Source organism: Podarcis gaigeae (assembly GCF_964106915.1).
Source record: "Podarcis gaigeae genome assembly, chromosome: 6".
Taxonomy (NCBI): domain Eukaryota; kingdom Metazoa; phylum Chordata; class Lepidosauria; order Squamata; family Lacertidae; genus Podarcis; species Podarcis gaigeae.
This window is the reverse complement of record NC_139682.1, coordinates 43,553,127-43,567,168: the sequence shown is the minus strand read 5'-3', so window position 1 is coordinate 43,567,168 and position 14,042 is coordinate 43,553,127. Positions and strand designations below refer to the sequence as shown.

Here is a 14,042-nt window from a genome sequence, read left to right as displayed (position 1 = left end):
TCCCACACTTTCCACTTCAGTTTCCCATCACTTTCTTAACCCTAAAAGATTCAACTTTTGGGGGAAGCAGGTAAGAATAGATGGGCCCATCAAAATCTGGTCCATCCGAGTTTCTTAGGGGGTGGGGCTAATTCTATCTCATTCCATTTCCAGGTGGATTTTAAATGGAAAATCCTTACAAATCCATGTGGAAACACTCTTTCTAAAACAACAACAACAACAACAACTTATGAAGTTCTCTGGGGGTTGCACACTGCCTTGATTCAGCTATTTATTTGTTTTATTTTTTAAAAAAAATATTATAAACTTTTAAAAATAGGGCATCTGGCCACCCACAGCATAGAACAGCTAATACAGGGAAGCTCCTTGATGCCTCATGTTTTGAATGCATCTGCAGCTTGTCCTTCAGACAGCAACAGGTCATTATGGCAGCTCCCATTTAAAGAAGCTAGGCAGTAGGCACTACACACCCGAAGCCCCATGTCATCATCTCCACCAGTTAAAACATTTTCCTAAGGGTAATTTCATATGGGAAAGGCAGGAAGTAAACTCTACTTCTGCATCATTTTCAATCAGCCAATAGAAGACACCCAAGACCATCTAGTTCATGATATTCTGTAGGAGATACCCTCCAATTGTTCTGACCATAGAGTATAGACTGGTTCATATGGGTTTCACTGGCTGCACACACACACACACACACACACACACACACACACACACACACACACACCATATACACACCATGCAAACCACACACACTTTTCCCCTGAGCCCAATATCCACTGTACTAAGTACAAAAATGCTTGCATTCATGCTACTAGGATTTATGGGAGTGAGGGCACATCCCTGCATGCAGTGTCATTTTGTAAGAAAGATCCAAACCATTGGAGGTTTTTAAGCAGAGGTTGAATGGCCCCCTGTCATTGGTGCTTTAGCTGAGATTCCTGCATTGCAGGGGGTTGGACTAGATGACTAGAGTTGGGGTTCCTTCCAACTCTACAATTCTATGATTCTATTAGGATGGGAGAGAGGTTCCATTCAGTTTGTGAATCTTTAGCTTGTGAATTTAACTTTTCTGCACTTATGGTGGCAATATGATATCATGCACACCTTGGGGTATTGGAGTCTCTGCAGAAATAGAATTAATGTACAATTAATATACAGTGCCCCCTTTGCTAGCATTGTTAGGGACAATAAATGATTCTAACCAACAACTCTGTGTTGTGAAGAGCCGTTGATCTCTTTGGAGACTGGCAGGTGCTGGCACTCGGATGATGGACTTATCCTTTACTCTTGATATACCTGAGTTGGACACTTGTCCTAGTGGGAAAACTGACCTGTCAAATATGTGCTGCTTTATGCCTTTATCCTTTTATGCAGGTTGACAACTATTTATTTCATATATGCACAGAGAAGAATATAGGAGACAACTACCTCATACACATGGAAGACTATGGAGGGAACTATTGGAGTAAGAGCTTTGGAACCTGGTTTGGTTTGCACTTTTGGTGTTATTTTGGCTGCTTTGTTGTCTTCAACTATGAGACTGCTGTCAGGGAAAAGCTAAGGAGTTCAGAAATTTCACCATCCAGTGGATACCATCCAGACTTGACAGTTACTAATTTATCTATTAGGCCTAGGATTTTATCTGTTGTCACCACTATTTACCTCAGTTCCTCCCTTCCTAAGTTCAGGCATAGCTATCTGCCCTACATCTTCCCTGTGGAGACACATGCAATTAATTCATTTGGCCTTTCTGCAGTGTCATTTTCCTCCTTTAGCACACTTTTGTTTCCCTTCTCATTCAAAGGTCTGACATTTCCTTAATTGTATTTCTTGTTCCTAATGTGTTTAAAGAATGCTTGTTGTTGGTCTTTATGTTTTTAGCAATGTGCTCCTCTCTTTTTTCCCATCTCTTATAGGCTTCCTATTTCTTTTGCCAAGGTTTGTCTTCCATTTTGTTCCCCTTACAAGACTATCATTTTTCTCAAGAAGCCTTTCTGTCTCTAACAGCTTCATTGACTCTGTCCATTAACCATGTTGGTATCCTCTTGGCCCTGGTGGTACTTTCCCAAATCTGCATAAGCTTTCTAGCTGAGCTTCTGTTACTGTGATTTTGAACCCAGAAGCATTCCAGAAAGGATGTAGGAATAGCTAGGAAGTATTGGAAATGGGGCTGAGAGAGGCAGAAAGACTTAGTGGACCCCTATAAATGTGATGTGAAGCAGGATCTGTTGGAGTGTTACTGCTGTAAACCTTCCCTATTAGGCTCAGCCAGTACTTAGGTGAAAATCTTATACAGTATTATAGAAATCTCCGAAATCTCCAATGACTTTTATTTCAAGGAAACCAAATCCAAGGTCGGCATCCCTGACATGTTTCGCTGCTCAGAGATTGGGTCATCAGCAAAACAGTATAATATGGAGAACCATACATTTGCCAGAAGAGCTCATTAACTCTCCCTGTGATGCATACCCACCAACATTTCTTTGATGAAAGTAGGAACGTCCTATTCTATAATAATAATAATTTTATTATTTATACCTCACCCATCTGACTGAGTTGCCCCAGCCACTCTAGGCAGCTTCCAACATATATAAAAAACATAACAAAACAATAAACATTAAAAAGCTTCCCTCTACAGGGCTGCCTTGAAATGTCTTCTGAAGGATGTAGTTACTTATCTCCTTGGCTTGGGGGGTCACAGAACTCCATACCCCCCCAACATTTATCCGATGAAAACAGGGATATCCTGCCATACCCTCCAATATTTCTCCCATGAAAATAGGGACGTCCTAAGGAAAAGCAGGACATTCCAAGTTCAAATTAGAAACTGGGATGGCTTCTGTAAATTCGGGACTGTCCCTGGAAAATAGGGGCACTTGGAGGGTTTGTGTGATGTGCTTCTGCTTAGCTCAGGAGGTTACCTGCAGGTTACAGATCTGCTCATTGGGGGGGGGGGAATCATACATAGGTAAGCTTTTATTCCCACCGACTTTAAAGGAAGTATCTGAAGTTCCATTCTGACTTTAACAATGGACTTTTCAAAAGTGCTCCTCAGTTTGTTGTTACACTACCAGTTTTGCTGGTCTCTGTGTCCTGGGAGACCCTAGTGGAGGGATAATTCTGGGGTAGTGTGATGGTGAAATTATTTATTTATTTCATAAAGCAGTTTACATATGCAAATATAAAGGATTTTTGGTAACCCTCCTCAGGGCCTAGGAGAATGCAAAATTCTGCAGCTTTAGGGAAAACATTGAGATGTCACATTTTTCCTCATCATGCTTCGTCAGCAGTTTCAGAAACCCACTCTCAGGGGCGGACTTTGGTAATCATTTGTAATATGGTGCCCTGTGTGAGGCAATAATTTGGGGGCCCCCAAACAGACCTTCTCAATTTTGGATCTTCATTTTGCACCCCCTCAGCTTAGCACCCTATGTGGGGGGACTTTCCACACTGCCCTAAATCTGATGCTGCCACTCTCCAGCAATGCAGAACATGGCTTTCAGTGTGGCTGCCCATGTTCTCTGGAACAACATTCCCACTGAGAAATGATAGGTACCTACTAGCTATACTTTCCAGAAATAATTAAAGACATTTTTGCTTTTCCAGACTTTTCCAGATGGATGAAAAGGCTTCTGCCTTTGGTGTTCATTTTGTATTGTGTTTAATTGTTTAATATAGTACAATTTTTAAAACCTATTTTCAACTGTTTTACTCCTTTTAAAAGTATCTTACTTATGTTTATGATGTGTCTGTGAATCTCTCTCTCTCTCTCTCTCACTCACACACACACACACACACACACACACATTCAAATATTTAATAATAATAATAACATTTCCCCCCAAGCAAGTCAGGCAAGAACTCATACAACTCAAATTGTTATTTGTATGATTAGATTATATTTTTATTTGCTTGCAGTTACTTTGGAGAGAAGCCCAACAGTCATGTTGCGGATTTTCACAGCAGAGGTTTCAAATTTTTGCAGAGGAAACACCTCCAAGTCCTTAGAAAGGAAGGCTGGTGGATTACAGCATGTATCAGAAGGAATAAGCAGGTGGAATGAAGCAGGACAAGGCCTGGAGCAGCACAAAAGACTTCTGGGAGTGTTTATGCTACTGGCGCAAATCCAACCTGGTTGTTGCCCAGATCGTACACGGAATAGTAGGACCTAAGGAAGACATCACCAAGGATCCACAGAGGCTGTCCATTCTGGGATGGCAGGTAAGTGGGCATGATGCCAATGCTGCAATAGCCGCTGTTGTTCTGTGAAAGAAAAATCACAGTTAAATCTATTTGGCTTAGGAGTTGTCATCAACTTCATGGCATAAATAAGAAACTGCAGAGTAATGAGAGAACACTACATTTCAGCACACAAACTTTGCACCTCAGTGTTGAATTTCAAGATTTTTGCCATTTTCTTGGACAATGTTTGGCTTTTATTAAAAAGGTATCTGTAAGATTGGAGATATACTTCATAGGTCCAGACTATGGGAAGCCCAGAACAAATTAATGATTAATAATTTGGATTGTAATTTGGTTGTTTTTTATTTTAGTTTATTGTTTTTAATTGGATTATAATCGGATTGTGATTATGATTTGATGGATATGTTAATTGGCTGTTTTTATTGGAAAATTAATAAAAAATATTTTTTTTTTAAAAAAAAAAAAGCTATCTGTAAGAGTGCAAACTTGCATTAGCAGCTGTGTAAAGTATTGTTGCACACTGACCCTACACAGAGGTGTAAGAGCACTGCTCTGCAGTCAGAAGGGTACAAACAGCATCCCAGTAATTAATGGTCCAGGTACGTTCTCCATCACTACAGTAGAAGCACTTTACACCTGCATCCTACTACATTGGCATAGACACTAACTACGTTTCCTAGTGGTTATTTTTAAAGACTGCTTTACATCACATATTCCCCTAGGTGGATGAAAAACCACATAGGCAGTTTAGCCAGAAGCAAGACCTTGGATGAGACAACCAGCCCTGAGTCCTGAAACACACACCAGCAAAGAGATAAAACCTTTTCCAGTGCCTGGTGCCATCAATCAGTATTAACTGATGTCTTTAATTATGTTTCCATTAATGCTTTTCGCTGATTTTATTCTTACATGTTGTATACTACCTTGATATTTGTTTGTGAAGGTGTGGATTAGGACTATTAAGTAAATAAACAAATAACACATTTTTTGTGAAGGTGTGGATTATTAAATAAGCAAACAAACAAATAACTAACTAACGGGGAATAGCTTTTCAGTGGTTTCACATACCTGAAGGACGTAGGCTGAGGGACTCAGAGGGAAACTGCTTCCACCGATGACAAAAGTAATGGTGGGCATGCTCTGGATGTTGCTGCAGCTGACCACATACTGTGGGAGAAGAAGTATGGTAAGAGCTTTGCAGCAGCATATTTCAATCACTATTGCACTTCAAACATTACCACCACTGACTAAAAAAATGAGGATCCTTAGGCGCCCTTTCCCTGGTGGTTAAAACTGAAATGCAGGTCTTCAATGGTTTCTTCAAAGTCAAGGCGGGAGTTTGTGGCAGGAAGATGATGGAGGAGTTTTCTGACAGCTGGTAACGCTCCCCACTCATGGGCGGAGGAAGTGGGGTGTGGTGTGGTGGGTGTGGGCCGCCCTGGGTGTCACCACTGAGGGGGGTGACAAAATGCCGGGCAGCGCTCACTGTGGGGCCTGTAGCGCACCCGAGCCATGCGTCTCTCCTGGGAAAGATGCGGTGGCTTGGGCATGCACAGACTCTGCGCTGCCCAAACAGTCCACCAGGGCGGCTGAGTAGGAGGAGGCAGGCAGACTCCAGAGGCCCTGTGGTGCTCCCACAGCTTGCTTCGCCCTCGCCCTGAGTGGCTTTCTCTGCCGCTGTCCCCACTCCCACCCCACCAGCCAAATAAGAGAGATATATTTCCCTGAGTCTACACTCCTTGCATGATCCTTTGAACTGTAACCACTGTGTGGGGTCAAACAAGAACATGCTAAGTTTCATGGGTGCTGATACTGAGCATCTTCAGATTACTGGTGCTAAGTGGTCGTGCCCCCAATCCACAGCTGCGTCCCCCCCCTACCTCGCCATTGCTGTCCTGCTCGGCTCCAATGTATTGCATCAGCTCTCCAAAGACCTGCTGTGGAGCAGTGAGGAGGGACGTTCCAGTATCCACAATCGCCTGGCATCCCTGGCTGCACCAGTTGCTGATCTGGTTGCCAATATAGAAGCTAGAGGGAAAGAGTTTAAAAAGTTGTCAGCAGTTATATTCCTATTAAGGTGATGCATCGAGGAGCCGCAAGACCATAGGATGTCATGCTTCCTTGCTTGCTTTTGATGTTTTCATGACATCATCAAAGCTGCCATGGTTTTGAGCTTTTCATAATAACCAAAAGCAGGATTGCAGTCTTAGGTTTTTGTAACTGGGCTATAATAATCACAGCTCTTCTTTCCATGTCCTGGAAGATGCAGAGAGCCAGAGCCAGAAATAAATGGAATAAGATATGCTTGCAGATTTTGAACTCTAATTTTCAGCATAAGCAAAGGATATTTGTATTTTAGTGTTCTGTTGGAAGCCGCCCAGAGTGGCTGGGGAAATCCAGCCAGATGGGTGGGGTATAAATAAATTATTATTAGTATTATTATTATTATTGTTGTTGCTGCTGCTGTTGTTGTTGTTGTTGTTGTTGTTGTTGTTATTGCTCTTTGGGTCATGTTTCATGGTATGCAAAATAAGATGGGGGAAATTACTCAGCTGGTCCAAGGGGAAATAGATTTAAAGAGCCCAAAAACTCAAATCAAAGGACTGTTCAGATTTTCAATCACAAGCTTCCACTGAAGCCTGATCAGGCTCCCAGTAGACATTATCTATGAGAATACGGTAGTCTCACCTTTCGATTGCAATTTGCCAGTAAGCTTCTTGGGTGACTGGAGTCCAGACAATCTGACCAGAGTAGAGGCTGGAATCAACTCCTCCCAAAGCCAGTTCACCACCCTGGTTGCCCTCTTGCCTAGAAGGACAAATGCACAAGAAGGTTAAACACTTCATTATTTACATACATTCACTGAAAAAGACAGAAAGCTTGATCTGGAATAAGCCATAATTAAGAGTAGACCTGTCGCCATTTATGGGACAAGACTAAAGTGGGTCTACTCTAAGCATGGTTAAAGCTGCAATCATAACCCCACTTATAAGGGGGAGTAAACCCCACAGAATTAAATAGGACTTCTGAATAGGCAGGGCCAGGACTGCACTGTAAGCCTGGATTCAACCTAAAATGGAAGGTGTTTTACACAGAGCAGCAAACAACTCCTTTATTTTATGTTTAAGTTACTTTGAGCTGAATGCTATTATAGATATGTGGCTTTATAACCTTGCAACCAAGGTCCATCATCAGAGGCAATGGCATATATTGGTGAGAATGTTGGACCTTGGGCTAGTAATTCTCCCTCAAGCTAGTTGCTCAGCCCTAGCAGTTGTACAAAATAGCAAAGGACTATTATGTATTTGACATGCCTCAAAAATCCCATTACTGTTGTAAATTGTTATTTATTTTTATTTATACTCTACCTTTTTCTCCAAGGAGCTCAAAGTGGCATTTATGGTTCTCCCCTTCATCATTTAACTCCCACAAGAACCCCACAAGGTAGGTCAGGCTGAGAGGAAGTGACTGGCCCAAGGTGATCTAGTAAGTGTCATGGCTGAGTGGGGATTTGAACCCTGGTTTCCCAGCTACAAGTCTGACACTCAAGCCACTACACCATACTAGTTCTCAGTAAACTGTCTGTTGAATCTGAAAGCTGTAGTCAAAGAGAACCAACCATGACCACTGAGGGGAGATTGTCATTGGATAGTGTTGAACAGGAATGAATGAACTTATGATAGAAGTGAGTCAATAATACCCAAAAGAGTTTCTCTTCCTTTGTCTAGTTTGCCCATCACTGATGGGGGAAGGTACACTTCAAGGTTAAAGCAATGGCAACAAAATAGGAGAGTAGCTTCTGGTTTCTATTGACTTTTCCTGAAAGATAAGGATGTCTGAGGAATTTGTGTTGTGAATTCCAATATGACCTGACATGATCTGCCCTTCCCAGACTGGCCTGTGGATCAGAATGAAGATATCCTTCAGATTTCACCTTTCTCTGAAGTTTGCAAATAAATGATTTTTGACACAAAAAAGCAAATCAGAATGCTTTTTAAAGTGCACATTGTAAAAAACAAATGCGCATATTTTGTGAGAAAATATATGCAGAAAAGCATGTTGGGAAAAATATGTTCAAAAATAAGTATTTAAATATGAAGTATTTAAATATGAATCTTCATGCAGATTTTTAAAATTTGTACTTATGAATGAACAAAGCGGGAAAGTGATATGGACTGGAAAAAGACCAAGCCATCCTTCCCTACTGAAAGGTGCCCTGAGAAACTTAGAAGAGGGATAGATGGAGGCAAGGCAAATGCAAAAGAAAAGAATTTTTTGCATCCATACCCGCTCAGGTAGAAGCCGAACACAGGAGCATCAAGAAGGTTCTGCTGGAGCATCCCCTGCATGACTGTGGTGGCACCACCAGAAGAAATGGCAGGGTAAGCCAAGCCCAGGATGCCGTCAAACTGGGCATAGACGAAGTTTGTGCCAGGCTCAGTCTCGCTCAGGCCAAATTCCTGGTTGGTGATGGAAATGCCTTGGATCTAGAAGGGAATTGTAGGAAAGAGTCATCATCACAACAAAGCAGAAAAAGCACATTACAAATGGGAGAAGCACAGCATCAGATAGCCCAATATGCAATGGGGATATTACAGGACAATTCACTAACCACTTTTTATCCAGAGAAACAAATGATCTAAATGGACTTGGGTCACTCAAAATATCTGGGGAAATGAAACCTCATTATCAAGATGAGGAGATGGTTGAACTTTCAAGTGTTCCTCTCTTGATTTTCTGTTCATTGGGACTTCATAACAATACCTAGAAATGCAGTTAGCTCCCTTCTTTTACCACCTTCAAATATATAGTAGACTAATCTAATAAATCCCTTGAGTTAATGAGTATTATGCATGGAGTATAATAGCAATCACTGTGCTAGTGCAATGTCATTACCAGCTGCCTTGTTCCAAAGTAGAAATATCAGTTCTCATACCAGTGTGACAGAGAAAGTGGCACCACTGTAAAGTGGACAAGTGCCATCAAGAAATATAGCAGAATGGCATCACACAAAGCTGTTGTGTGCCATGCAACTGGGGGGAAAGGGGACATGGTGAGGACAAGTGACAACAGGTTTGAGAATGACTGCTCTCTGGTCACTGTGACTATGCACAAATCCTCTTGCCTGGTGCATAGTAGCAACTTCATAATAGTATTGAAATGGCTGCACATATTCTTGAACTGGCTTGCCTTGCATAGGTCAGATGCCACAGTGGATGGGCTTTCTTCACACTCTTTCATTAAGTTCACAGAGTGCTATTGAAGAACCCATTGTTGAGGTTGGCTGTAATAGATTTCCAAGTATATTTGTACAAGAGAGTTTCTCCCCACCCTCCACTGCATCTGCAGCTTTGGCTGTGCTCAAGGTCACTATACTTTGTTACCTGTGTGATCGAAGTGCATTGCATTAGGAATGTTAGAATGGATTCCTTCCTGTCTACTGAATCTATCTGCTTCTGCTGCAAGAAGCAGTTTTTATTATTCTGTTGAGAGCTATCCAGAGTGGCTGGGGCAACACAGTCAGATGGGTGGCATACAGTTGTTGTTGTTGTTGTTACAATTGAAACCAATTTAGGGTGCACTACTGCTTACCGTTACGGTATCATAGCCAAAGAGCCCAGTGAGGCTCCCAGTTCCATACTGCAAAGAGAAGGTCTGGTCGTTGGTGGAATAAGTAGAAGACTGGCTGGGGTTGAACAATGGGTGGTTTGCTAGTGGTAGAAATTGAAGAAAAACAGACTTGTATCACTTTTAGGATCACAACAAAACCAGGTTTTAATACCATGTGTATCACTCTCTCTTCTCATCCACCATTGAACCTGAATCCACAGCTGCAAGAGAGAAAAGTTCCAGCACCAAAATATAAACCCAAAAATAATTCTTCACCTTTGTTTTGCTTAGAGCAGTGGTGGGCAACTTTGGCCCTCCAGCTGTTTTGGGACTACATTTCCCATCATCCCTGACCACTGGTCCTGTTAGCTAGGGATTATGGGAGTTGTAGTCACTGGCTGAGGAAGAGGAGTGGGGGGGAGTGCACCGCCCCGGCAGCGCGATCCCGGTGGGGTGCCATCGCGGGTGCCCCCCCCTGCACTGGGTGCCACACCCCTGCAGGTGGTGTGCCACGCCTCCAGGACACACGCCAGCCCCACCCCCACCTGCTCTCCGCCCCCCAGTGCCAGAGCATGAAGCTCCGCCACTGGTTGTAGTCCCCAAATGGCTGGAGGGCCATGTTTGGCCACCACTGGTTTAGAGGATACTCACTGCAGGCCTGACTCTGGCAGTAGACTGATGGCACCCAGAGGTTGGATGACCCAGTGTCAAAGAGAACCAAGAAGTTCTGTGGTGGAGTTCCAATGCTGATTTCTCCATAATAGGACATCTAGAGAAAAGAGTACATTGCCATCAACAATAGCTTCCCCCCATTGATATATGCATAAATTCCCAGCACATTCAATAGAACATTTTGCACAACCGCCCCAAAAGGAAGCAAAAAGTACCCATTACTGTAACTACCCGAAAACATTCCTCTGATATGTTTTTCTTCTTTTGATTTTTTATACTCTCCCATATATTTTAATTTAGAGTGATGCACAAAGAGAACCACAATTCCATTCTCAAAACTTAAAATTCCCATGATTTTTAATAGTCACATATTAGGACTCAAACACTGATATTCAGCTAAATCTGGACTTCTTATTCCATCCAGCACATGTTGAAATCCTAGCCTTTACTCTTTCCTAGTTTTGCTCTTTCTATGATTTTGGTAGCTTTTCTTAGCCAACCGTATACTCACGTCCATGTAGTTAGCAAGGGGTTCGTAACCACTGGCATAGTTGTTGAAGTACTTGCTGGCAGGGTCATAATGATTGTCCTTCAGGAACTTTTCAAGGACACCCTTCTCCTTCATCACCTCCCGCATGGACTTGAACTTTTTCAGGGGAACTCTGTATGGGATGAAGAGTTAGACGCAGAGTCAAAAAGACAGCTGTAAACTTTTTGCATATTAAGTATGCTCAATGGAATATCTTCAGACCATTGATGGAATTCTCTGGTCTGAACCATATAATACCTAAGGCAAGCACACTAACTTCCATCTAATTCCATCAGGGTTCAAGCTAACCTGCCACCATCCTAACCTTAAAAGGCCACACTAACTCATGCACTGTGTTGTTAACAAGGAATGGAAAGCCAAGAGGGACACTTGTACAGGTTCTTCCACTGGACTTCTCTTCTGCGATATTGCACATTTCTCCTTCCCTCCCTGCCCAAAAGTGCTCTGTCTATCTTTCATCTTACTTGTTATTTAACCAATGCCTACAGCTGCTGATTCAATAAAAAGGTATTAGCTAAACTATTTTGGATCCTGTCTTTGCCCTTCTCAGTGATTCTCTTGCCTTCCTGAGCTTTGTCTGTTTAGGTAATGATATCTACCGCAGGGATGGCAAAACGTTTTGGGCTCAAAGGCCACATTCATCCTTGGCCATTGTTCTAGGACTGCGTGCCAGCGATGGGTGCTGCCAAAAGTAGGTGTGCCCATCTCACAGTCTCACATACATACACACAGAGGCACACAGCTCCCTCTTCAGCTGAGCAGCTGGGCAGTGTGTGTGTGTGTGTGTGTGTGTGTGTGTGTGTGTGTGTGTGTTATTGCCCACTAGCTGTTCATCAGCTAATGTTACACCTGACAATCAAGGAAGGATCAATTAGCATGCCAATTAAGGCTCTAGTTGGCTCTCTCTGCCCACCCCAATACCTACGGTATATACTGTACTTAAATAATTAAAAAACATTTCTCCTACCACTACCAGAATTAGAGTGATCTTGCGGGACCAAATAATTGCTTGTGGAGACACATACATCAGGCCTTCCTAGCTCTTAGGAAAATAAGTTTTTTACCCATATACTGTACATACTATGAGTAGTAAGATTCCATGGCTATTAACTAGCATCACTGAGATTGGAATCTCCATATTCACAATTTCCAGAGAGGTACCGCAGTTGTGTTAGCTTCTTGCAGCAAAAACAATGAAAAGTGTTTAAGATTCCACAAAACTCTTCTGTTGTTTTTCAGTGTTTACAGCATAACTCTGATTTGCTGAGGAGGACAGAAAAATGATGGCTGTCACCATCACGCCTCCCAAGGACATCTGCCTGGCTACTTTTGAGAAAAAATGCTGAGCTAAATGAATAATTTGTCTCATACATTAAAGCAATTGATGTAGGGAGTGAATTGAATAGAGACTGAAAAAGGCCTGCATAGGAAACATACATTCATCATACATGCAATTCTTTTCCCCCCTTTTTTAATTTAATTTTTATTGCAAAGTAAATACTGTCATTTTAATCATTGATATTCTGCCCCATAATGACAGCTTCAATTTACTCCAATTTTCTAAATTTCCTTTAATTTCCTTCCATTTTTTGCATCATAAATGCAGTTCTAATAATGCAGTGAAATACAAATGAATGAAAGAAAGAACATTAACAGTATAATCCTTCCTGTGCACATCTCCTGAGAAGTTCGGCCCAATGAGTTCAGCAGCATTCACGGTACTTTCAGGTAAGTGTGTTCAGGAGTATTTTATTTTTTTTAATGTACATTTTGTTCTAACAGAAGTTATTGGGAAATGCTATGCATCTTTGCAGGAAATGTCATGTCAATTTGATTCCAATGTCTTGAAAATTTCAAAACAAAAAGGGTTTCAGTTTTAAAAAAAACTGGGTCTCAGTTGCTTACTGAGAATCTCTGCCTTTGGATAGAATATTGTGGTTTTAAAGGCTTTTATAAAAATAAAGTTTCAATGATAAAATGCTCTGTGTTGCACTTTACAGCTATATTTCTCACTTAACAACTTGATAAAAGAGCATCGGTGCTATTATCTAAATCAAGAATAGCCAACATTGTGCTTTCCCATCATCTATGACCATTGGTCATGCTGGCTAGGACTGATGGGAGTTGAAGTCCAACAACATCTGGAGGGCACCCATTATCTAAATTTTATGAGCTAACTGTCACAATCATTACTATACTCAGAACGACTGAATTCAGTACAGAGTTCTGTAGACATATGCTTGCTACTGAAATCCAGTAGAAAACAATGGATCTCAGGCTAGTCATAATGACTAACTTGATCCATAGGTTTTTAAAGATCCTAGGCAGCAGTCCTAGGCATGTTTATCTGGGATTAAGCCTCACCCCGAATGCTTATTGCTTACTCCCAGATAGGAGTAAGTAATGAACAGCACATTATTACTTTATAGGCACATTGTGCTAAACATTCATAATTCATTGCTGCTCTTTTTTTCCGGCTACCAAGCACAACTGAAGCCAAGAATCACCCGGAGAGGCTGCAACATGCCATTGTTCCATACTCACTTGACAACAGCACCCTCACAGAGGTGAAGGCACACCAGGGCAAGGACCAGCCACTTCATGATGCCTTCTTTCTTCTGAGCAGTTTCTAAAGTGTATTCTTTCACTGCTGCACCTTGGTCTTAAGACACTGGGTAAGTGTTGGCATAGCAGGGTCCCTTCTTATATACCCTGAACGGTGCTGCTTTCACCACCAACATGCAGCCAAGTCACATATCAGAATCTTAACAATGGGTCAAACAATTTTTCAAAGGCATTGCAGAACTTTTATCTCAATCGCTATTATTTAATCAGAAAAGCAAATGATGTTTTGTGCTAAGCTCATATTTTGGAAGTAGAGGTTGACATTGGTTCTTATCATCATATATTCAGTTCTCTTTAAAACACACACACAAGGTCCTTGCAAACTACATCTCCAGCAAGCACTTGTTTTATCTTTTACTTGTATCAGATATGA

The 14,042-nt window shown here is 41.8% G+C and overlaps 1 protein-coding gene across 1 annotated transcript; it reads right to left on the bottom strand.

The window, feature by feature from the left end:
• Positions 1 to 3,903: 3,903 nt before the first annotated feature.
• Positions 3,904 to 13,826, bottom strand: LOC310847792 (gastricsin-like). Its single transcript, XM_083745886.1, has 9 exons — positions 13,589 to 13,826; positions 11,006 to 11,156; positions 10,474 to 10,591; positions 9,805 to 9,923; positions 8,500 to 8,699; positions 6,901 to 7,020; positions 6,093 to 6,240; positions 5,281 to 5,379; positions 3,904 to 4,272 (listed from the first exon to the last, which is right to left on the bottom strand). Exons 1-9 carry the CDS (start codon positions 13,645 to 13,647, stop codon positions 4,117 to 4,119), a joined length of 1,170 nt encoding a protein of 389 aa, XP_083602012.1. The 5' UTR covers positions 13,648 to 13,826; the 3' UTR covers positions 3,904 to 4,116.
• Between the last annotated feature and the right edge of the window lie 216 nt (positions 13,827 to 14,042).